At 36.4% G+C, this 25,181-nt stretch overlaps 1 protein-coding gene across 1 annotated transcript in view; it reads left to right on the forward strand.

The window, feature by feature from the left end:
- Nucleotides 1-1,001: 1,001 nt before the first annotated feature.
- The window catches only part of urb1 (URB1 ribosome biogenesis homolog), a 43,830-nt gene continuing 19,650 nt past the window's right edge, over nucleotides 1,002-25,181 (forward strand). The window contains exons 1-25 of the mRNA XM_073818384.1: nucleotides 1,002-1,148; nucleotides 1,493-1,632; nucleotides 1,927-2,078; nucleotides 2,219-2,348; nucleotides 2,507-2,603; nucleotides 3,268-3,353; nucleotides 3,433-3,558; nucleotides 4,533-4,654; nucleotides 5,052-5,247; nucleotides 5,421-5,558; nucleotides 8,769-8,942; nucleotides 9,046-9,154; nucleotides 9,236-9,361; nucleotides 9,459-9,571; nucleotides 9,717-9,836; nucleotides 11,918-12,034; nucleotides 12,141-12,279; nucleotides 12,399-12,569; nucleotides 15,535-15,734; nucleotides 17,813-18,025; nucleotides 19,782-19,967; nucleotides 20,095-20,360; nucleotides 22,822-23,125; nucleotides 23,457-23,718; nucleotides 23,828-24,032. Of these exons, the coding sequence (XP_073674485.1) occupies nucleotides 1,016-1,148; nucleotides 1,493-1,632; nucleotides 1,927-2,078; nucleotides 2,219-2,348; nucleotides 2,507-2,603; nucleotides 3,268-3,353; nucleotides 3,433-3,558; nucleotides 4,533-4,654; nucleotides 5,052-5,247; nucleotides 5,421-5,558; nucleotides 8,769-8,942; nucleotides 9,046-9,154; nucleotides 9,236-9,361; nucleotides 9,459-9,571; nucleotides 9,717-9,836; nucleotides 11,918-12,034; nucleotides 12,141-12,279; nucleotides 12,399-12,569; nucleotides 15,535-15,734; nucleotides 17,813-18,025; nucleotides 19,782-19,967; nucleotides 20,095-20,360; nucleotides 22,822-23,125; nucleotides 23,457-23,718; nucleotides 23,828-24,032 (4,025 nt within the window). The 5' untranslated portion in view covers nucleotides 1,002-1,015. The remainder of the gene's footprint in view (nucleotides 1,149-1,492; nucleotides 1,633-1,926; nucleotides 2,079-2,218; nucleotides 2,349-2,506; nucleotides 2,604-3,267; nucleotides 3,354-3,432; nucleotides 3,559-4,532; nucleotides 4,655-5,051; nucleotides 5,248-5,420; nucleotides 5,559-8,768; nucleotides 8,943-9,045; nucleotides 9,155-9,235; nucleotides 9,362-9,458; nucleotides 9,572-9,716; nucleotides 9,837-11,917; nucleotides 12,035-12,140; nucleotides 12,280-12,398; nucleotides 12,570-15,534; nucleotides 15,735-17,812; nucleotides 18,026-19,781; nucleotides 19,968-20,094; nucleotides 20,361-22,821; nucleotides 23,126-23,456; nucleotides 23,719-23,827; nucleotides 24,033-25,181) is intronic.

The following is a 25,181-nucleotide window of genomic DNA, read 5'->3' on the forward strand; positions in this document are numbered from 1 at the left end:
ATTGGCGAACCTTGCATTCAAATCAGAGCCACAAAAGAATTTTTTTTTTAAATGAAATCATCAGTAAATGTTATAACTACTACAGTAAATGTTGTATTGTATGATTATTTATGTTTTATTTTGTCAATTGTGTTAATGTTACATTTGAGGTAGTTTGAGCCTGCTTTATTAAGTATTTTCGTTTTATGCAACTTTGCACATTTACTATTAGTGTCTATTATAGGTATAAAATATATTGTATTATACATTATATTGTACGTTTTAATCCCCTGGGACACACTACAAACATGATGATCTTACAGAACATAATGCATTGCTGTGTCTGTCATAACTAAGTAAAATAATTTTGGAGACATTTTGTTTGTTTACAGTCATGCTTTAACGGACGTGAATTTAAGACAATATGCTAAAACAGTTTACTTTGAAGCTGTTATATTCCTGTTATATGTTTATGTCTAACATTCAATTTTCTAATGCATGTCCTTAATTGAATTTGATAGGTTGGTATTAATTCATCGTTTGTAATGCTAATGAACTTAATATAGGAAATTCATGAAACTGACATGGTTTAATTTTTTGGTGAAAAATAAATGGAAGACAAAGTCTGTTTTTGATAATCACTAGTTTGTAATCATTTTCTTATTGCAATAATAACAAACAAAGATTACAGTACGTACAAAACATACACAAATGCTTTTAATAATAAACAAGTGGTTTAATAATTTACATAAGTAATGTAATACAAAAAGCCATAAGAAGCAAACCGAAAGGAGAATTTTTTTTTTAAATTGCCGCTGTTTCAAACGTTACGTGATCCGCTTGTAAAGTGGGCGTGGAATTAGCGCTTAGCTTATGAATATTAATTAGATCTTGTGACGCTCTAGAAAATTTCTTAAAAACGTCAGCACGTCAAACTTAATATTCATAAGATGAGCGTTTCCACGTGTTTTGCTTCTTCTAGTTTTCCACTTCCGCTGTTCCATGTGTCTGTTTTCGTTTACAGTGAGATACAGCAATGGCTACTAAACGTCAAAATGGGGATCCTCCTAAATCCGTTACATCAGCTAAGAAAACCAAAACAGACGAAAGCGAGTTTACTGGCACTATCTTTAAATCTATGCTGAAGGATCCATCTAAAGCGGTAAAGGGTGAGTGTATTTTAGCTGGCTAGTCATCTGTTTACAGCTGAAAGCTGCTCATGTGTTACGTTTTTTAACGTTTTATTTAAAAAAGGCTCGATTCGTTTAACGTTACATTGCTTATTATTTTTCTCTTACTGGTGAATATAACGCTTTCAGTGTTCATTCCCCCAGACTTTTATTTTGTTTTCAAATTATACTGTGCCTGGAAACGCAGAATTAATACAAAATGAAAACTTATGCGTTGATTGAAACAGCTAAACCAAGCCACAGTTATATTGCTCAAAAAAAAAAAGAAAAAAATTAATGTTGCCATTGTACTTAAACATACACTTCTCACATATATTATGCAGGTTTGGAGAACTTCGTAAGAATTGCGAAGAAACTTCCATGCGCAGAATTATATGACGTTGTCGAAGGCTACATTAAGATCTCAGTTGAATGTTCAGAAATTTTCGCATTACTGGAGGAAGAAAATACTTCAGAGTCTGAAGTAAGTCTGTTTATGTCTCTGTGTATGTATTTCTTTTACTTCTTAAATTGTTGAACAGATTTGCAGCACTGTTGGATGTTTATTGTAACCTCTAAATACTGGTGTTTCATTGTGAAAAATGTATTTACATTTGTAAATAACAACAGTCAACTTTTCATACCATGCACACACTATGCATGCTGCAGACTGCAGAAACAAAGAAATAGACCTAAAATCTACAGGAAAAACACTATAGAATTTTTGTATAAAAGTTGCATCATAATCAGTTTAAATTCTATTTAATATGTTTTGTAGATGATGCTGATATTTCAAAGTCTAGAAATGATCTTGCTGAGGACGGCCAGTGATCTGTCTCAGCTGAGCATGGTGGGCTCCAACATAGTCAGGAAGATTGTCACCACTCACATGAAACTTCTGCTGTCCTCTCTACATTCGGAGAGTCACAGGTATTTCATCAGATATTTGCATTCGTTTCATGATATTTTTAGGTTATTTTTCTTAATTATGTTAAAAAACAGGCGAAATTAATCACTTCAAATGTTTCGAATGCACTCAATGTGGTTTGTGTACCTTTATTTCTCCACAGGTTTGTCCGCCAGTGTCTGTGTTTTCTATCCGCTGTGGTATCTCAGGGTGCTGAAGCTGCGAGGGACGTCTTCAGTCAAATGCACTTTAGTAAAGGTCTCACAAGCCTTGCACGGAGAAGAGACAAAACGGTAAGTGCTTCACAAACTGTAAACATCACATAGCCTAACTTTTAGATAACTTGTACCTTTATTCATTTATCTACAAAGCAACTTGCAAAGGAACATTCATGAACACTTCAATGACTTGCAAATGAAATGCAATTCTAATAATGGTGTTCATTTTCCAGGGAAAGCCAGATGTTAGAATGGCTTACATACAGTTTGTCCTTTCATTCCTGATGTCTGGAGACAATACAACTATTGGCCAGATACTGGACACTAAAGGTATCAGTAAACTAAATCTGTGTTTGTTTATGAGTAGAGCCTTTAAATTGTCTTAAAGGAACCTTTCAGAACAAAAATGTACAGATAATGTACAGGTAACGTACAAGATGTTCATGTCTGTCTTTCTTCAGTCGTAAGGAAATTACGTTTTTTGAGGAAAACATTTCAGGATTTCTCTCCATATAATGGACTTCTATGGTGCCCCCGAGTTTCAACTTCCAAAATGCAGCTTCAAATGGCTCTAAACGATCACAGCCGAGGAAAGAAGGGTCTTATCTAGCAAAACAATGGGTTATTTTCTAAAAAAAAATAAAAATAAAATACAATTTATATAGTTTTTTTTAACCTCAAATGCTAGTCTTGTCTAGCTCGGCAAGATGAGCATTTGAGATTAAAGAGTATAAGTTGTAAATGTTTTTAGAAAATAACATTGTTTTGCTAGATAAGACCCTTCTTCCTTGGCTGGGATCGTTTAGAGCACCATAGAAGTCCATTATATGGAGAGAAATCCTGAAATGTCTTCCACAAAAGACACCATTTCTTTACGACTGAAGAAAGAAAGACATGGTCATCTTAGATGACAAGGGGGTGAGTACGTTATCTGTAAATTTTTGTTCTGAAAGTAAACTACTATTTAAATTGTTATTTTTCTGTTGCTCTTTAGAATTTTTGACTGAGATCTTGACCGGTGGACTTAAAGAAGACAGATTATCCATCGTAAACCTGGTTCTGTCCACCCTGCAAACCAGAGTAAGACCCTTCCTTTTTAATACCACTTACCAAAGTGCTGTTCATTAATGTCATAACTTTTCTCTGCATTTTGCCATAGGTTGTGAAGAATAGGACCATCACGAAAACTCAGAAAGTGCGTTTCTTTAGTCCTTCCATACTGGGACAGATTGCCTCTCTCTATAAATGGAATGGGATTGTGGATGTCAGCGTGGATGAGAAACAGGTACAGTGAAAGTTTGGACACCATCACTGACTTCTGAATACTGTTCCTACTTGAATGACCCACAGCTGTTTTTTTTTTTCTGTGCTCTTAATGCATTGTGTTTCCTTCTGAAGCAAAAGTGAGTGTTTGAACCTTCTGTGATAGTTGCATATGAATCCCTCAGTTGTCCTCAGTGTGAAAAAATGCATCTCAAAATCATACAGTCATTGTTGGAAAGGGTTCAAATACACAAAAATGCTAAAAAACAAAGAATTTATGGGAGCTAAAGGATTTTTTCTAAAGAACAGTGGGCAGTTTAACTGTTTAGGACAAACACGGGACTCATGAGCAACTATTACAATACAAAAAACAGCTATAGATCATTCAGGTAACAACACAGTGTTAAAAATCAAGGGGATGTCAACGTTTGAACCAGGTCATTTTTATGACTTTAACTATAATTTTCTCTTGTGGACTTTATGTAAACGTCTCTTATGTGAAATTGAAATATCTCATTCAGGTCATTACTACATAAACAATAACATGCATTTTGTGTGATTCCTCTCATTTTGGTAAAATAACTTTTAGCAAATTCTGAAAGGGGGGTGTTAACTTTTTACCACAACTGTGTATATTCATGATTTAGCATGGGGAAATCAAATCCCAGTTATATTAGTTATTCATTTATTTCTATACAGACATTGTTATCCAATATTTAGCTGTATTAGAATTATAAATATGATTTTTTTTAAATGGCTAGCAAAAATATTGTTTTAATTAATCAGAACAAATTATTTTTTTTTTTAAATAAAATAGCCAAATCTTTTGGAAAATCTTCATTTTCCCCACAGAAATGAATAGCCAGTCTGACTTTGTGACAGCCCTAGTGGGAAAACGTGCTTGCGTCCTCTAGACAATAACATTTTTTAAGTTCTTTAACATTTTTCTGTTAATAACAATGTAATATTTTTGTGTTCAACATCCTTTAAAAACAGAAGGATGAAGATGAAGGGAAACGTATAGTAAGGGAGCTAGTGCATAACTTCCTGCTGGACCTCTGCTGCTCTCGCAAACATGGCATCATTTTTCATGACCTGAGCTTGGGCACTGCTGGAAGGTAAGCCCTTGAGATCTTCATATTTTCATTCTTTTAAACAGGGACAGTGAATAGTCCATAACTGCCACAGAGAGAAATTTCATCAGCAGACTCTGGCACTTGATGTTTAAAAATACATTACAATGTTGCACTGTGATAAATAAAATGCATTGGTATGAATAAAGAAGAGGTCAATAATGTAACAGGTTACTAGATTGCAGATTGTTTAATGAGTGCATCTTTGGCTTGTCTTTAGCCATATTTTTATGTGTAATGCAAATTTTGCAAAAGTGGGACAGTGCCTGTTGTTAATTCGTATTGTGTACTAAGTAAAAAATGGCTATAATAGCACAAAAAAAATCTCACAAGTGAAAAAGAAACTAAGTTCACCCTTGTATCACCCTTTGTATTCATCCAGAGCCGGAAACATTCTTCTCCTGCAGTTTCTGGTGGGGCTGAAGCAGGCACAAGAGGATGAGATGGTTGCGGAGCTGGTTGTTAGTGTTCTGAAGGCCAGTCCTGATATACTGGCCAGATATTTCAAAGAATCCAATTTTTCATTCATTCCACGAAACAAAAGCGCCTGGCTGGAAAATGTTACTCTTCTCAAGAAAGTGAGTATGAAATCTTTTTTCGTCTTTTGGTTCCTTTTTGTGATTTTATGCTGTATCGTGTGATGGAGTGCTTTCATTTCATTTGAGCTGTAATAACAAGTACACCCTTTTGCCTTAACAAACTCTGAAATGGTTTACAGATATTACTTACTCATGGTTTGATATTGTTACAGATCTATGAAGCTCAGCCGGAGGTGTCCAAGGCTTTCCAGACAAGTGAAATGATTCCTTTGCCTCGTCTGCTGTCTATGGTGTTGGTCACGTCTTTCCCTTCAGTGTGCAATAAAGTCTTCTTCACTCAAGGTCTCAATGTAAGTGGTAGATTCAACCAATAACGTTATCAGTTGTGATGCACAGTATATTGTTGACTATACCATTATAGGCCAATATTAATCTTTTTTTAAATAGTAATATTGTCAAATACAGTATCTCACAAAAGTGAGTACACCCCTCACATTTCAGCAACCAGTTTAGTATATCTTCTCAAGGGACAATACTATAGAAATGAAACCTTGATATATTTTAGAGTAGTCATTGTGCAGCTTGTATAGCAGTATAGATTTATTGTCCCCTGAAAAATGCTCAACAAACTGGCATTATTGTCAAAATAGCTGACAACAAAAGTGAGAATACACCTCAAGTGAACTTGTCCAAAGTGTCAATATATTGTGTTAGCACCATTTTTATCTGGCACTGCCTTAATCATTCTGGGCATGGAGTTGACCAGAGCTGCTCAGGTTGTTGCTGGGATCCTCTTCCACTCTTCATGGAGCTTCTCCACCTTACGTTTGAGGATGCCCATACTTGGCCACCCCATCACCTTCACCTTCAGCTCCCTTAGTGAGGCAGCTGCCATCTTGTTGGTGTGTTTGGGATCGTTATCATGTTGGAAAACTGCCGTTCAGCTTAGGCATTATGTTCTGCTTCAGAATGTACAGTACGTAATGGAATCCATGTTTCCATCAATGAACCGCAGCTCCCCAGTACCAGCAGCACTCATGCAGCCCCAGACCATGATGCTACCACCCCCATGCTTGACTGTAGGCAAGACACAATTTTCTTGGTACTCCTCACCAGGGCATCGCCACACATGCTGGACACCATCTGAGCCAAACAAGTTTATCTTCGTCTCATCAGACCACAGGACATGGTTCCAGTAATTCATGCTCTTGGACAGGTTGTCTTCAGCAAACTGTTTGCGGTCTTTCTTGTGAGCCAACTTCAGATGAGGCTTCCTTCTGGGATGACGCCTATGTAAACCAGCTTGTTGCAGTCAGTGTTGCCAGATCGGGTTGACGATTTCCAGCCCAAACGCTCACCAAAACCCGCCCACTTCAACAAAAACCAGCCCAAATTTTAACTGCCAAAATAATGAGAATTTTATTGCCATGTCAAGGTTGATAAGGACCATTTTTATCTCTTTAAAAAAAGAATGACGACAAAATAAAATAAAGATAAATCAATTTCACAGGAATACGGATCAAAACAGTCCGAAAATATGCGTAAAATGTCTTTTCAAAGTGGAAATTAACTGATGACTTTAACCCTTGGAAAAACACATGCATCATTTTCAATGTCCACAGTAAAAATATGCTAATTTCTGTGCAAAAAGTGCACAATAATGTGATGAGAAACAAATGTAATGTAGCTCGCATTTACGTTCATGCACACACCCACGTTTTCTTATTTCAGTTACGATTATATTTAGAAGTCTTCTATTCATCTCTCACCACGTGTAATCCACTTAGACTTTTTATTGTGTAACTTATATTTAGGCCACTTTGCCATCACAATTACTTAAAATGAATAAATGAATAAGCTGCTTATTCAAAATCTTGCCCGTTATAGCGCCAAAACCCCGTCACTCACAAGTCATCACATCTCACTAACGTTAAAGACGTAAATTGATTGACAGGTCTCTGTTAAACTAAACCAGTAAGGGTTGCGTTAAGCAAAAATGAGTTGATGACTGCACTACGCATTATATTACTGTGATACTTTGAGCTCGAAGGTATTAAAATAACAATCACTAATGATAAAAGCGAAGAAAAAAGCAGCTGATTGGGCGGCTTTTATTTTTTTTAAAGCAGCCCAAATTTTGTCTACCCGCCCAATGCGTTAGTCTCCGGTCCAAGCCGATCAAAAGAAGCCCAATTGGGCGGAAACCTGCCCAATCTGGCAACACTGGTTGCAGTGTGTGGCATATGGTCTGAGCTTCTACTTCTGCAACCTCGAAAGCAATGCTGACAGCACTCATGAATCTGTTTTTTGAAGCCAGGTTCTGCACCTGACGCAAAGAACGAGTGCTTAACTTCGTTGATCTACCCTTGCAAGACCTGTTCCAAATGGAACCCATCTTGGAAAACCTCTGTATAACCCTGACCACTGTAGTGTAACTCGGTTTCAGGGTGTTACTGAACCTCTAATAGCCTTGGCCATCTTTGTGGAGAGCAACGATTCTAATTCTCTAATCCTCAGGGAGTTTGTTGCCATGAGATGCCATGTTGAACATCCAGTGGTCATTATGGGAGAATTGTACTGAAAACACCTAATTTTAACTGCTCTAATACAAGATGCACAACTTTGTATGGTCCTGTCAAGCAGACAAAAACATAAACAGGATGAATGGGACATGTGGTTTTACATGGTTAAACAACATACTGCTGTTATCACTTAGGGTGTACTCACTTTTGTTCGCTGCTATTTTGACAATAATGGCTGTATGTTGAGTTATTTTCAGAGGACAGACAATCTATACTGCTATACAATTTATTTATTTGATGGCAAAGCTGACATTTCAGCATCATTACTCCAGTCTTTGGTCTCACATGATTCTGCAGAAATCATTCTAATATGTGACCCTGGACCACAAAACCAGTCATAAGGTTAAATTTTACAAAACTGAGATATATACATCATATGAAAGACAATATTTGGCCAAGATACATCTATTTGAAAATCTGCAATCTGAGGGTGCAAAAAAATCAAAATACTGAGAAAATCACCTTTAAAGTTGTCCAAATTCAGTTCTTAACAATGCATATTACTAATCAAAAATTAGATTTTGATATATTTATAGCAGGAATTTTACAAAAAATCTTAATGGAACATGATCTTTACTTAATTTCCTAATGATTTTTGGCATAAAAGAAAAATCAATAATTTTGACCCTTACAATGTATTTTTGGCTATTGCTACAAATATACCCCAGCGACTTAAGACTGGTTTTGTGCTCCAGGGTCACATATGATCATGATATATATTTTTTTATTTAAAATACCATCTAAAATACTATTTAATACAATCTAGTCCATTTAAAAAAACAACAACACACAATTTGTTATATATTTAATCAATTTATTACATACTTTGTTAAATAAAAGTATTTATTTGTTTTAAAAAGTTGTTTTGATCCCCAACCTTTAAACTGTTATAAGACAACTTGTTCACTTGTGCACTGATACAGTAAAGTTATTATGATTGCTTAAAATGATTGGACTGATTTCTTGCTTTTCTAATAGTTACCCAATTTGGTGGTCCAGCACACAACACTTTCACTCCTAGCATTTATTCTCAAGCGAGCCCAGAAAAACATAGAGCACTGTTTGGACAGAACAGTCTGGGAGAGGTCAGACATATACAGCCCTGCTGCAATGGAGGAGTTTGTGCAGCTTTACAGAGAGGCGCTGAGCAAGGTGAGGATGATGGGCAAACAAAAGAAATGGGTTTATTATTTCGTTAGTTAAACTCTGTGCTGTGCAGTTGAGTCGGTGAACGTTTATTCTTTTGCTTCTACAGATTTTACCGGATATGGTGTCCATTGTTTCCAACTGGCAGTCGCACTCAAAGGAGAAGGAAGATGCAGTGAAGACGATGAACACAGAAAAAAAACTGAGCGAAGAACATAGTAATAATTAGTTAACTCTCTTTTGCAGCTATTGATGGTTACTGTTCAAGCACAATAATTAATGCTTTTTTTTTCAAACAGCACGGCAGGACAATCCACAGCTCATCATGGTGAAAGCTCTGCTGCTCCAAGTGATGTGTTTGTATCAGAGAGTGGTGCCTCACCTTGTCAGCCAGAGCAAATTTGATTTCAGCAAACTCCTAAAAGGTACAACACATCGACTGAGAACAGATATAGCAAATACAGTACATTTACCTTCTGACCTGCTATGGATGGAGTAAACGACTTATTAAAACATTTGCAGGGATTGTGACAGAGAGTGGAATGAAACAGGAAGTTCCTCCAGTTCTACAGTATCAAATTCTACAAGTGGCTCTGGAACTTCCTGCAAGCAAATTCTCCTGGTTTCGTGTTCAGGTAAAAATGTATTTGAGTTATTCAGGGCTTGTGGGATCACATTTGTCTTAAATGTTTTTATTTGCTGATAGTTTTCAGAATATTTGTTTGGTTTCTTGTAAGCTTAAGATGGTAATGTATTTTCCTTTTTTCCCCCTAAACACAGGATCTAGCAGATCCAGATCTTGAAAAAGGAGAGAAATCTGTCTTCTATTTGTTACTTAAGATGTTTGTAAGTAGCAACAGTAACTACTTGAAGACTTCAACCAGGACGCTGGTCCTAAAAGTGAGTTTCATGCACTTAACAGAAAAATGCAAACAACTACCTTTAACTTTTAAATGTTTAATATCCCAATTTAAGGATAATATATTATATTAACTAGAGGAAATTCCCATCTATGTAATGCGACACACAGTTGAAACCAGAAGTTTACCTACACCTCGCAGAATCTGCAAAATGTTAATTATTTTAGCGAAATAAGAGGGATCAAACAAAATGCGTGTTATTTTTTATTTAGTACTGACCTGAAGATATTTCACATAAAAAGATGTTTACATATAATCCACAAGGGAAAATAACAGTTGAATTTATAAAATGACCCTCTTCAAAAGTTTACACCCCCTAGTTTCTTAATACTGTGTTGATACCTGATTGAGCCACAGCTGTGTTTTTTAGTGATAGTTGTTCATGAGTCCCTTGTTTGTCCTGAAAAACTGCCCAATGTTCTTCAGAAAAATCCTTCTGGTCCCACTAGTTATTTGGTTTTTCAGCATTTTTGTGTATTTTAACCTTTTCCAACAATGACTGTATGATTTTGAGTTCTATCTTTTCACACTGAGGACAACCGAGGGACTCGTATGCAACTATTACAGAAGGTTGCTTCAGAAGGAAACACAATGCATTAAGAGTTTGGGGTAAAAACGTTTTAAATTTGAAGATCAGAGTGAATGCAACCTACTTTGTCGTCTGGGAAACATTTAGGTATCTTCTGTAGCTTCTTAAGGGCAGTACTGAATGTAGAAAAAAAGATATTTAGGCAAAACAAGAAAAATGTACACATCTCTATTCTGTTCAAAAGTTTACAACCCTGGCTCTAAATTCATAATTTTTCCTTCTGAAGCATCAGTGAGCGTTTGAATCTTTTGTAATAGTTGCATATAAGTCCCTCAGTTGTCCTCGGTGTGAAAAGATGGATCTCAAAATCATTGTTGGAAAGGGTTCAAATACACACACATGCTGAAAAACCAAAGAATTTGTGGGACCTGAAGGTTTGTTTTCTGAAGAACAGCAGGCAGTTTAACTGTTCGGGACAAACAAGTGACTCATTGAAAATACTCAAAAATAATCCAGTTGTCGATCTGTATTAAAGGGTCATGAAACTCATTTTTTTGAGTTTTTACAGATGTATATATGTGACCCTGGACCACAAAACCAGTAATAAGGTTAAATTTTACAAAACTGAGATGTATACATCATATGAATACTCAATAAATAAGCTTTCTATTGATGTATGATTTGTTATGATAGGACAATATTTGGCCGAGATACATCTATTTGAAAATCTGGAATCTGAGGGTGCAAAAAAATCAAAAGACTGAGAAAATCACCTTTAAAGTTGTCCAAATTAGGTTCTTAACAATGCATATTACTAATCAAAAATTACATTTTGATAGGTTTACACTAGGAATTTTACAAAAAATCTTAATGTAACATGATCTTTACTTAATTTCCTAATGATTTTTGGCAAAGAAAAATCAATAATTTTGACCCATACAATGTATTTTTGGCTATTGCTACAAATATACCCCAGCGACTTAAGGCTGGTTTTGTGGTCCAGGGTCACATATGTTGTACATTGCTTAAAACAGTAATAGCTGTCACAAAAAAAAATTACAAAGTGAAAATTGGATATTTTAGTGCTTTTTGTGACCATTTCGTGCATTATTATGTAAACTTTTGAACAGGGTAATTTTTATAAATTCTGCCATTATTTTGTATTGTGAACTATGTGTAAACATCTTTTATGTGCAATATCTTATTCAGGTCAGTGCTAAATAAGAAAATTATTTTGGTAAAATAATAAGTTGTATTTACATTTTTGGTTTTAACTGTGAAGTTTGAATGTACAAATTGGAATATATTTCCTCTGATCTGCTTTTTATAGAATCATGTCATAGTTATGAATGATAAAAAGTTTTATTATTTTACAATATAGAGATTTAGAGATAAGAAATTGTTAAATTTATAGGGAATAGTTCACCCCCCAAAAAAACAATGTAATTATTTACTCGCATTCATGTTTTTCTGTAAATTATGAATTGAGAAATTGTCCATTGGCTGATGATTTATCCTGCTCTGCTTTTCAGGTGTTGAGGGACAGTGGTGTATTTGAGCACACTTGGAAGGAGCTGGAGTTATGGCTGGACCATCTGGCTCGTTTGGACCCATCCCAACAGGAGACTGTTGTTCAGTTTTTAGACCATGTACTGAATTCTAACTATTGGGGTTTTCTAGAGTCATGTCAGCTTTATAAATAATAAAAAGTTGGTGTTTTGTCATTTAATACTGTCCAATTGTTTTGTGTGACAGGTTTTGATGAGAGTGGTGTGTAACCCACACGTGTACACTGAGAAAGCAGCGAGTATGGTTCAGGAGGCAGCGTACCTACAGGCTAACCTGAGCGGCCAGGAAGGAGATGAAGCCAGCATCCCTATATCACACATCGACGGTTAGCCATTTTATACATTTGTACTTATGTGTGTATATATAATCTAAGGTGCAAGTGGCAATGTTATGGATTAACCTTGGTCGTTTAAACATATATGTGTGTTTTGTTCTGTGTTTTAGATGTGCTTGACATGGTTGATGTTATAGTGGAGGGCAGCGAAGGGGATGTTCAAGAGATCGGACCTGTCCTCACTGAAGACATCATCCTCCAGACATTCCCTTTCAGTGCCATTGTACCAGCTGTGCTAGAGGTTCGCAACAAACTGCCAGAGAGTTTTAAAGATGGGAAAGGTAATATGTAGATAAATATGATCAAAATGACCAAAAGAGAAGCTTAGAAACTATTTTTCTGTCCAAAAAAATTGTTACTGCTATATTTATTTAATATTTTTAAATTTGGTATTATTTTTTATTTTTTAATCTGGTGTTATATTATACTGTGTATCTATATCTCTGTAAGATCTCTCTGTATTATTAATTTTTTAAATTTAGAATAAAAGCTTGGTTAGATATTTGAAATCAGGGAAATAAAAGCAGCGTGTTTTTCTGTGAAGTAAAATTGTAATTATTTTTATTAAAACAATTTTTAATTAGTATTACTAGTATAAAATATATTCTTATTGATTTTTAATTCTTTGTTATTATTTAATACAACTTTTAAATAATAATAATGATAATAAAATAAATGATAATCTGCCCCCAGACTCCCCGCATCATTGTCACCAATTTTCGCTTAAGGTGACTTTGCATCCCTGTGAGTGAAACAGGATGTTTAATGGGTAAAAGGGAAAATATGTAGACCTGGGCCCATATTCACAAAACATCTTAAGGCTAAAAGTTGCTCTCAACTTGCTGATTCAGGAGGAAATCTTAAAAATAAGGGGCGTGTCAATCCTAAATTTAGGACTCCTAAATTTTTGCTCTAAGAGTATTTCACAAAGCATTTTAGCGCTAAAACGAGCTCCTAAACCTGTTAAATGTTAGGAGTAGTGAAGAGGACTCCTAAATCACTAAGACCAAATCCTAACTGTCCAAAATTGGCTATTGCCGGTAATCTGCCTCAGAATGTAAACTTTTCATAAACGCACTGCATTTATTTGCACACATAGGCATGCATATTTTTTTGCGTTAGGAGGTTATCTCCAAATTTGTCCTTTTGAAAGGTCATTGTCCGAGAATATGACCTCACATTGCGTCAATCACGTTTACATACTGCCTCCAGAATGTCATAAAGAAAATCCGATAAGGTTCGATTTTCTGTTTTTTGCATCCGTAGCAGGCATTTTGAGAGGTGTTTTGACAGTTTAGAGCCACCATACAAGCGAACACCAAAATCCAGAATTGTGTCTGACAAGTTCGTCCACTTGGTCTTGCAGCACAAAGCAGTGTAAAGGTCTTTGCACACTTGAATTCACAGAAATTAGTTGTCTTCTTTATAATATGTGGCTCCAGTAATTCTGGCAAAGCATCAAAGTTTACTGACAGTAAACTTTAAATTGCTGGAATAATCCGGGAGATCCTTTGAGAGGGCGCACACAAAAAGTATTCTCTCCTTCCTCTGTATATCTTATAACTGGATGGACCCAATATGTCCGTCCTTTTTTCTCTTTTTAAGAGAAAAAAATCATCCTCACTGTGAAGATTCCATTTTGTATTGTATGCGCTATTTTTTTTTTAAATTTGACTTCTAATTTTTTATTTTATTTTATTTTATTTTATTTTATTTATTTATTTATTTTTTGCCATGGATGAATTACTATGCGGTTAGTGTGCAATATTTCGGTGCGTGACAAATTTTTGGAGTGACGAATACAAAAAAATGCATACAAAAAAATTCGGACTCAAGGGTGTGCAAGCTGTCCTTGTATCCAGTTTGGTTGTCTTTTACGTTTTCATGCATTCATTATCATTCTACTATTAGTAAAAGGGTGTTCATATATCCAAGATTTGTTTATGAGAAGCACACATTTAAGAGGCTGACAATTAGCTTAACATTTAGTTGTTTAATTAGTGACACATAGTCTGCATTTTATAAGCTTTATTTTTAAACACACATTTTTATTTTAAAACATTTATTTGAATTTGGTAAAATAATATCGTGCGCTACAATATTTTTATGAAATAAAAATAAATCTCTGACAGAAACCCCTTCCCTATCAGCCAATCACAGTGTGCCTAGTTAGTTAGTATGCTGTCATCAACCGCACCCTTACTCTTAGCTTAAAGGAACACTCCACTTTTTTTGGAAATAGGCTCATTCTCCAACTCCCCCCGAGTTAATATGTTGATTTTTACCGTTTTGAAATCCATTCAGCCGTTCTCCTGTTCTGGCGATATCATTTTTAGCATAGCTTAGCATAGATCATTGAATCCTATTAGACCAGTAGCATCACGTTCAAAAATGACCAACGAGTTTCCATATTTGTCCTATTTAAAACTTGACTCTTCTGTAGTTATATCGTGTACTAAGACCGGCGGAAATGCAAAGCTGCGAGTTTCTAGGCTGATAAGATTAGGAACTACACTTCCATTCCTGGCTTAATAGTCAAGGAAGTTTGCTGCCGTAATATGGCCGAAGCAGGCGGAGTATTATCAGAAATGAGTTCCCAGCTAGTTTAGCATTTGCACATGTGCTGCGTGGTATTACTGCTCCTGCTTCAGCCTTATTACGGCAGCAAACTTCCTTGACTATTACGCCGGAATGGAAGTGTAGTTCCTAATCTTATCAGCCTAGAAAATTGAAGCTTTGCATTTCCACTGGTCTAAGTACACGATATAACTACAGAAGAGTCAAGTTTTAAATAGGACAAATATCGAAACTCGTTGGTCATTTTTGAACGCGATGCTATTGGTCTAATAGGATTCAATGATCTATGCTAAGCTATGCTAAAAGTGATATCGCCAGAACAGGAGAACGGCTGAATGGATTTCAAAATGGTAAAACTCAACTTATTAACTCGGGGGAGTTGGAGAATGAGCCCATTTCCAAAAAAAGTGGAGTGTTCCTTTAAGACTTCCATCTATTCCTTAGTAAAAGTTTGTCTCAGCAGCTTTGTGAATAGGTTTTAAGAGAAAACTCTTAGCTGAAAACTTTTACTGCTATTTATGGGAACTCTTAGTGCTAAGATAAAATGTTTTGTGAATACGGGCCCAGGGTAGTTAAGTGGAAATCTTGTTTTAATTGTGCTGGCATTGATATGATATTTAATGTGGAAAAAGTCTGTTGTGTATAAAGGAGGATGTGTCTGTTGTATAGGTGTGGTTTATGAGTACATGGCTGGCGTCCTCTGTGATATTCTGCACTGTCAGAGGGACCCGCTGGCTCTTTGTCTGACCCTCCAGCACTATGATAAAGAGCTAAACACATCAGACGATTCATCCCCTCTTCGTGCCTCTGTCATCGCCTTATACCAATACTACTCACACTGGCTCCCTAAACAAACACAAGAGACACTGGTGAGTCCTGCGCAACTTCATTGTGCTGTAGATATTTACCTGTTCTAATTAATCATCTTTTTTCCTTCTTCTTTTGCTTTGTGCTGCTTCTGCTACAGCTGCTTTTGAGTATATAGTGGCTTAGAACTCTACATAAGAAAGTTATAAAGTCACACCAGCCATATTTAGCTGAGCTCACCAGTTTGAATTTATTTATTCATTCATCTCCTTGACTTTTGGTCTGATTTTCACCAAATTGTAAAAATTTTCTCCAATGCATGTCAGGACAAAGTTATATAAAATGTATATATTTTGTACTTCCTTATATACCTGAAAACCTTTATAAACTAGAAATACAGTCAAGCCCAAAATTATTCACACCCCTGGCAAATTCTGATTTTAAAGTTACTTTTATTCAACCTGCAATTTTGTTTTGACCAGAAATGGCACAGGCTTCTACTAAAATATAGTAAGACTGTGTACAAGAGGCATCATTGTGGAAAAAAATATTACTTATCTATTATTTACATTAGAACAAAAAGTGGCATGTCCAAAATTATTCATACCCTTCCAACTAATCAATAGAAAAGTCTTTTTTTGTGTGTGTGTGGCTATTACAGCAATCAAACGCTATCTATAATTGCTGACCAGCTTTTTGTATGTCTCCACTGGTATTTTTGGCCATTCATCTTTAGCGATGAGTTCCATTTTTTCAGGTTGGAGGGTCTCCTTGCCATCACCCTGATCTTTAGGTCCCTCCACAGATTCTCAATTGGATTTAAGTCAGGACTCTGGCTGGGCCACTGCAAAATGTTAATGTTTTGTCTGCTAACCATTTCTTCACCACTTTTGCTGTGTGTTTTGGGTCGACGTCGTGCTGAAATGTCCACTGGTGGCCAAGGCCAAGTTTCTCTGCAGACTGCCTGATGTTGTTGTTAATCAGTTGATATATTGCTCCTTTTTCATGGTGCCGTTTACTGTGATTAGGTTCCCTGGTTCACCGGCTGAAGAAAAACACCCCCAAAACATTAGGTTCCCACCACCAGGTTTGACAGTGGGGATGGTGTTCTTAGGGTTATAGGCTTCTCCTTTTTTACGCCAAATGAAGGCTACATCATTGTGGCCAAATAATAAAATTTTTCTTTCATCTGACCGTAAAACAGAAGACCAGAAGTCTTCTTCTTTGTCCAGATGAGCATTTACAAAGGCCAAGCTGGCTTTTGTGTGCCTTATCTGGAGAAGTGGTGTCCTCCTTGGTCTGCGTCCGTGGAACCCAGCGGTGTTCAGTGTCCATTGGACTGTCTGCCTTGAGATGTTGCCACCAGCAGAGCCCAGATTCATCAGGATGGCCTTTTTTGGTGATCCTTGGATTCTTCTTTACCTCTCTCACTATCCTCCTGGTCAGCACAGGTGTCACTTTTGGCTTCCGACCACATCCTCTGAGATTTTTCACAGTGCGGAACGTCTTGTATTTTTTAATAATACTTTGCACTGTAGCCACTGGAACTACAAAACATTTAGATATGGTCTTATAGCCCTTTCCTGACTTGTGAGCAGCCACAGGTCCTCAGTGAGCTCCTTTGTCTTAGCCATGACTGTCCACAAACCAACAGCTGAGAGCTTCTGTTTTTCACCTGTTGAGTTGATTAAAACAGCTGTTCCCAATGAATCAGGGTAATTAGGATGTTTTAGAACAGCTTGGACTATTTGGAATGGTATAGAACTTTGGATTTTCCCATAGACTGTGACAGTTTGCAAAGGGTATGAATAATTTTGGACATGCCGCTTTTTGTTCAAATGTAAATAAAAGCTGAGAAATATTTTTTTCCACAATGATGCCTCTTGTACATCGTCTTATTATCTTTTGGGTGAAGCCTGTGTCATTTCCGGTCAAAAAAAAAAAAAAACTTTCTGGTTGAATAAAAGTAACTTTAAGTCAGAATTTGCCAGGAGTATGAATAATTTCGTGCTTGACTGTAGTTCAACCAAAAAGTAAAAAAAAATTGGCTAGAAATTCAAATAATGTACACTTTTACACTATACATGATTTTATTTAATTTTCTTGAAACTCCTGATTGACTAACCAAAATTTCTTACAGTTCGTCACCAAAGATTTCCCAGATGCTCCATCTTGCACTGGTTTCACAGCGCTGCTGAAGGCCTCCTATACTGAAGGGCCGAATGCTCTCATACGGGACTCTTTTAAGGAGGCTGCACAGGAAGCACTGAATACTCTGGATGTGTTCCAGCTCCCAGTGGCTGTCAATCAAGTGCTTCTCTACCTCAGAAACTTCGTGGCCACTTTCAATTCGGTATTCAGCCTTTCAGTAATAAATTGAAATATTTTAGTTAGTTTATTTATTTATTTTTGTCTAGGAACTGAAAAATGTGCATGAAATGTCCAAGGGGCAATTAACACAAAAATGAAAAGTCACTTTCATGTCATTCCAAACCTGTATGATTTTCTTTTTCTTTTTTCTGTGGGAATACCCTGCATCAGGATTTCCCAGTTCAACGTTAATTTAATATAATTTAGATAATTTAGTTTATTTTTATATAATATTATAATTGTAGTTGAAGTTTTAGTGTTTTTATGTATTTATTTTAAAGGTGGCTATATTGTTTTTATTCATTTTTGTTTGTTAGTTTTAGTTATTGTAGTCCATCTAGGTAACCAAAATAAAAAAATAAGAAATGTTGCTTTGGCAGCTAGCTGAATTAAATTAACTTTGTTTGTTAGATGCTGTTTTTTTTAAACATTTTTAACATCAGTTAACATTAGTTTTATTTTAAGTAACTGATTTTTATGGTTTTAGTTCACTATAATAACCCTGTATGTGGTTTGTAAATTGGCAGAAAGCTAACAAATAAATTGGAATGTCAAATTAAAATTAAATATTAATAAAACAAAAATGATCTATATATATATATATATATATATATAAAATTGTTTTCCTCCATGTTGTTTTACTATTAACCAAAGAACCATGAACATGCAAATATGTTGTTAAATTATTGAAATATTAACTTGAAATCTCAGGGAGTACTTTAAGTAGATATTTTAGATCAAATATTTGCAAGGAATAGTTTACTTTCACAAAAATAAAAATTTACAGATAATGTACTCACCCCCTTGTCTTTCTTTCTTCAGTCGTAAATAAATAGTTTTTTGAAAAAAAAAAAAAAACATTTCAGGATTTCTCTTCATATAATGGATATGTATGGTGCCCCCAAGTTTGAACTTCCAAAATGCAGTTTAAACGCAGCTTCAAAAGGCTCTAAACGATCCCAGCCGAGGAAGAATGGTCTTATCTAGTGAAATGATCGCTTATTTTTTAAACAAATTGACAATTTATATACGTTTTAACCTCAAACGCTCGTCTTGTCTCGTCTCTGCGATGCATATGCGTAGTCTGTGTAATCCGGGTCAATACAGTTAGGGTATGACAAAAAATTCCCATCTCATTTTCTTCCCCAACTTCAAAATCAATCTACATCGCTGCAGAAGCACCAACCCAGTGTTTACAAAGTGAACATACAAAGATGCCCTTTACGAAAAGAGGTAAAAACAGCATTGTAGGACGATTTTGAAGTTGAAGACGAAAACGAGATGGGAGTTTTTCAACATACCCTAACTGTATTGACTCGGATTATGCAGACTCGCAGAGACGGGACAAGATGAGCATTTGTGGTTAGAAAGTATAAAAATTGTCAATTTATTTTGAAAATAACCGATCGTTTCGCTGAATAAGACCCTTCTTCCTCGTTTAGAGCCCTTTGAACCCCTCGTATGGTGCCCCCAAGTTTGAACTTCCAAAATGCAGTTTAAATGCAAACTGTATTTGGAAGTTCAAACTTGGGGGCACCATACATATCCATTATACTGAGAGAAATCCTGAAATGTTTTCCTCAAAAAACATAATTTCTTTACGACTGAAGAAAGAAAGACATGAAAATCTTGGATGACAAGGGGGAAGTGAATTATCTGTAAATCTTTGTTCTGGAAGTGAACTACTCCTTTCAGCTGATAAATTCTTCTTAAGTCATTGTCACTGTGTTTTTCTGCAGCTTCCCAAGGAGACGGCAGCAGAGGTGTTGAGAAGTCTGATGACAGTTCTGAACTCTCTCATTCTAAAGCTGTTGAGCTCAGAAACGCAACAGCTGACTCAACCTGAACCTGCAGAACAGCAGGACGAAGGAGACCTCTTTCTTGATGCAAACCATGTTTCTGCTCATGACATTGACAAGGAACAGGTAGCCTTAATCTTAACCAAGCATTATTTCACAGACATTATAGGGGGAGTAGAAATATAAATGAGATTGGAAGTCAATATGGCGAAACCTTACATTGTTCCTCTTCTCTTTTTCTTCCGCTGTCCAGATCATCTTGGCTGTCCTCAGATCAGTGTTTAAACACCCAGTAGTGGAGCAGTGGTTTCTGGCTCTGGAGTTGAGCTCTTTCCCTCCTCACACCCTGAATCCAGTGAGGCTGAAGCAGCTGTGTGCCTGTCTGACTGAGATGATACTCATTCTGCTGGAGTCCAGTGCTGCCACGCTCCGAAACCTGGACTCCTTAGAGCTCATAAGCACATATTTGACAGCAGTGCAGAAAGCTGTTCTTAAAGAACTTCAAGACAAGAGAAGCAAGTATGTGTCACACCAGTCACATGAGTAACATACAGTGTTTACTGCATTTTTGAGCTATATAATTTGGGTTAATAACAATTTGAAGGGCTAATTTACACACACAAAAAAATATATTGAAGGATTAGTTCACTTTCAGAACAAAAATTTCCATATTAAGTACTCACCCCCTTGTCATCCAAGATGTTCATGTCTATCTTTCTTCAGTCGTAAAGAAATTGTTTTATATACTCTTACTTCAAATCTTTTTATTGGTCTTTTGTGGGACAATACATTTTGAATAACAATAAGTGATCAATAAGATATTGTCCATTATACAACCCTTCTACAATCCCCTAGGGCCTAGGCAATCTCTGGCTGTAAAATGAGATCTAATGGATACTCCTAAGAGAGTTAACAAGGGGTCAGGGTCTATATTAGTGTTGAGAGCTTTACTGAATGTATCAAATACACTTGACCAAAAAGTTACCATCTGTGGGCAGGTCCAAAACATATGCAGATGATCGGCAGGTGAATGCTTGCAACGGTTACAGGCAGAGCTTCTGTCTGGGAAAAATTTAGCCAACTGGGCATTAGTTAAGTGAGCTCTGAATAGTATTTTACACTGCATCAAGCCACGCCTAGCACATATGAAGTTTTATATACTCTTAAAAAACTTGGGGTCACCATACATATCCATTATATGGAGAGAAATCCTGAAATGTTTTCCTCAAAAAAACTGACTATGCATGCGCATCGCAGAGACAGGACAAGAAAAGATGAGCATTAAAGGTTAGAAAGTATATAAATTGTCATTTTGTTTAGAAAATAACCGATCGTTTCGCAGAATAATAACCTTCTTCCTTCATCTGGGATCATTTAAAGCCCTTTGAAGCTGTGTTTAAACTGCATTTTGGAAGTTCAAACTTGGGGGCACTGTACATATACATTATATAGAGAGAAATCCTAAATATTTTCTTTATGACTGAAGAAAGAAAGACATGAACATCTTTGACAAGGGGGTGAGTACATAATCTGTAAATTTTTGTTCTGGAAGTGAACTACTCCTTTAAGTTGTATTTAATTCAAATTATTCCTTTAAGTATTTTCTATCTTTCAAGGGTGTGAACTTTTTTTTTTTGTATTCAGGTTTGTATTGAATCAATGTTGTGTTCAAAACTGAATACTAGCATACTAACACCATTTTCTGCTGTAAATACAGTTGAGGTCATAAGTTTACATACACCTTGCAGAATCTGCAAAATTGTAATTCTTTTACCAAAATAAGAGGGATCGTACAAAATGCATGTTATTTTTTATTTAGTACTGACCTGAATAAGATATGTCACATTAAAAAAAGTCCACAAAAAAAATAAAAAAATAGTTGAATTTATAAAAAAAGACTCGAAATGATAAAATACACTTGATTCTTAATATTATGTTGTTACTTGAATGAACCACAGCTGTTTTTTTGTTTAGTGATAGTTGTTCATGAGTCCCCTGTTTGTCCTGAACAGTTAAACTGCCTGCTGTTCTTCAGAAAAACCCTTCAGGTCCCACACATTCTTTGGTTTCTCAGCATTTGTGTGTATTTGAACCCTTTCCAACAATGGCTGTATGATTTTGAGATCTATCTTTTGACACTGAGGGCAATTCTGCCTAAATATCTTTTTTTTTTTTTTTTCAGTTCATACTGCCCTTCATAAGCTACAGAAGACAAAATAAGTTAAATATACCCTGATCTTCAAATTCAAAAAGTTTTCACCCCCAGCTCTTAATGCATTGTGTTTCCTTCTGGAGCATCAGTGAGTGTTTGAACCTAAACTTTCAAACAGGGTCATTTTTATAAGTTCAACTATTATTTTCTCTTGCGGACTATATGTAAACGCCTTTAATGTGAAATAACTTAATTAGGTCAGTACTCAATAAAAAAAGTAACATGCATTTTGCATGATCCCTCTTAATTTGCTAAAATAATTAACATTTTGCAGATTCTGCAAGGTGTATGTAAACTTTTGAGCTCAGCTGTATGGTATAATTTATAGTAAAACCTTATTTTAAAAGTAGTATGTAAAATAGTACACTTTGTGTACAACATTATTAATTCAGCCAGTGGGGAAAAAAATTAAAATGATAATAACTGTTACATACCCTAAACTTTTAAACAGTTAGCATTTTTATGAAATTTTACAGAAAAGTATTGCAATTTTTGACAGTCCAGAGATCCATCAAAAAGTGTTTTTCTCTAACCCTACTCTAGGAATGATAGGCCAAGTTGAGAATATTGCATTGTGAGATGCATTACTTGGTGTGCTCTGGATGTGTAATTTCCGTTAGTTATTTAGGTATTAAATGCATGCAGTACAGAAGGTTTTCAATATTGTGCACAGTATACCTGCTGCATGCCATTTCAAACAAACCAATATATTTTTTACGTTTTTTTGTTTGTTTGACGCATCACTGAAAAATACCTTTTGCTTGTCAGAAGTTGTCCCAAAAAGGAATCCCACTCTGTCCGAGCGCTCCTGGCTCTACATGACTACGTTGACCCGTCCAGCTTGAAGGAGGTGGTGTCCAATCTGCTGTTGCTTCCTCAGAAGTATCTTGTGGCCTCTCAGAACCAGCTGAGCGTATACGGCCATGCAGTGCTGAAGCTGCTCTCAGACAGCATGCAACGCCTTTCTGAAGACCACAGCAGCTGCATTGCTCTGTCTCAGGCCCACCTGCAAGGTCTGGCTGCTCTCCTCACATCCAGTCAATGTGTGCAGCTTGAGGACTTCCTACTACAGGTACAAACAGCAGTGGAAACATTCCACTCAAGGCCTCCATATACTCACAGTGCAGTGCTTTTTCATTCTTAGCTTGAGTTAAAAAGCAGTTAGAATTACCTGGTTCTGGTTCTGCAGGTCTTGAAAATGACTTAAGTCTTTAATTCACTTAATTTTTAAGTAAATTTTTTTTTAAATTCATTTAATTCAATTTTTATAGCTCATTATACACTAGATACAGTGCCTTGCGGAAATATTCATACCCCTTAATTTTTTTTTTCAGGTTTTATGTTGCTGCCTTTTGTTAAAACTGCTTTAAATGACCTTTTTAAATAAAAATGTTGCTCTCTAGGTGCTTTCCCAGGAGCCAGGCACTGCCAAACTCATTCAGACAGACGTTCTCTTGCACTGCATCCAGAGAGAAAGTCCTTCAGCCCAGGCCATGGGGGTTCTTCTTCTGCAGAACTGCTCCACACACGTCCTCAGCTTTGAGCTCTGGTGCCTGGAACCATCTAACCTAATGCAGATCAGCTCCCAAAACAGCAGCTTCCTGTTTTTACTCAATGCCTACTTGAAGAGAGCCACTACTGATGATCCCACCCGCCCTAAAGACAGTCAGTACTACTGCTTTCCTAGTAGTTGCTCAAATAGTATTGTTCACATTGAATTTGACATAGTTGCATATGTTTGATTCTTGTTCGTCTTATCTTTTACCATGTACAGTTCAAAAATCAGTCTTGAAGGCCCTGAAGAAAGCTTTACTGTCTGAGCTGTGGCACACATTACAGCAAGGAGAAGTTGGGGATATGGCCGGCCTGCATGTGGAGGTTCTGTCCGGTCTGATCCGACTGGCTGCTGTAAACTCTAACCTCACTCCTCTTATGAATGATCTACCTGCCATCCTTCAGAAACCAGACTGTAATGAAAGGTAAACTCATCTCATACTACACATACTACTTGCATTTTAAGTAGGGCTGCACAATATATCGAAAAATTATCGTTATCGCGATAACAATATACGCGATATCGGTATCGCAGAGAGTTGCGATAAGTGACATTTAATTTATGTGCCAAACTTTTGTGCGTTGTATGCATAGGTTGTCCTCATTTGACCAAACAGATGGGGGCTTACTATCTTTATACCCGCCTCCCTAGTAGGTGCTATAATGCTGTTGGCTAGACCTGGCCAAAAGGTGAACCTGGTGGTTTAGAGCAGAGAATGAAAAATAAATATGGCAGGAGTAGAGACAAGTGAGGAAAATGACAGCAGCGATAAACTTGTGCCTAAAAAGAACTGTACATCTGAAATATACAGGGCTCGAAATTGCCACGGTTTGGTCGCATATGCTCCCAAAATTTCAGAAATTGTTGTGGTGCGACTTGCGTTTGATTTCTTTCGCTAGCCTAACTGCTGCACAGACTGCTGTGAGCTGATGCAGTGACAGGTTCGCTGTTCTCTTCAACATTACATAACCATTTAAACTTAAAGGTGCCATAGAATGGAACACTGAATTTACCTTGGCATAGTTAAATGATAACAGTTCAGTACATGGACATGACATACCATGAGTCTCAAACACCATCGTTTCTTCCTTCTTATATAAATCTAGTGTTTGCAAAAGACCACCAAAAAATAGGTCAATTCCAACATATACCCGACTGTTATGAAACTTTCCCGAGATCGTTAATAGTTACGCCTCCAACATTTGCATCGCCCAATCATCACTAACGTCAGCACATCAGTTAAACAACGTGAGTCACTCAAGGGACACGGTTAGCTTAATGCTAGCGCTAGCCTGTAGGCTATACGTAGGATTTCACTTACCACATAAACAGAGAGATACCTGCGCTGATGATGGTGAATGATTTACAGATCTGGAGAATCACTGAGGAGCAGCTCAACTTGTGTGGTAGGAAGCACTCCCTCTGCGTTGTAACTTTAGACAGAGCACATGCGATCACAGTAATGAAACTAAAATATCCGCAAAACATCAGCAATCAGAATCGGCCATGAGGAATCAAGATCGGTGCATTACTAAAAAGAAACTGGGTGCTCCTAATTATTTTTTTTTTTGGT

This window comes from Garra rufa, chromosome 14 (assembly GCF_049309525.1).
Source record: "Garra rufa chromosome 14, GarRuf1.0, whole genome shotgun sequence".
Taxonomy (NCBI): Eukaryota; Metazoa; Chordata; class Actinopteri; order Cypriniformes; family Cyprinidae; genus Garra; species Garra rufa.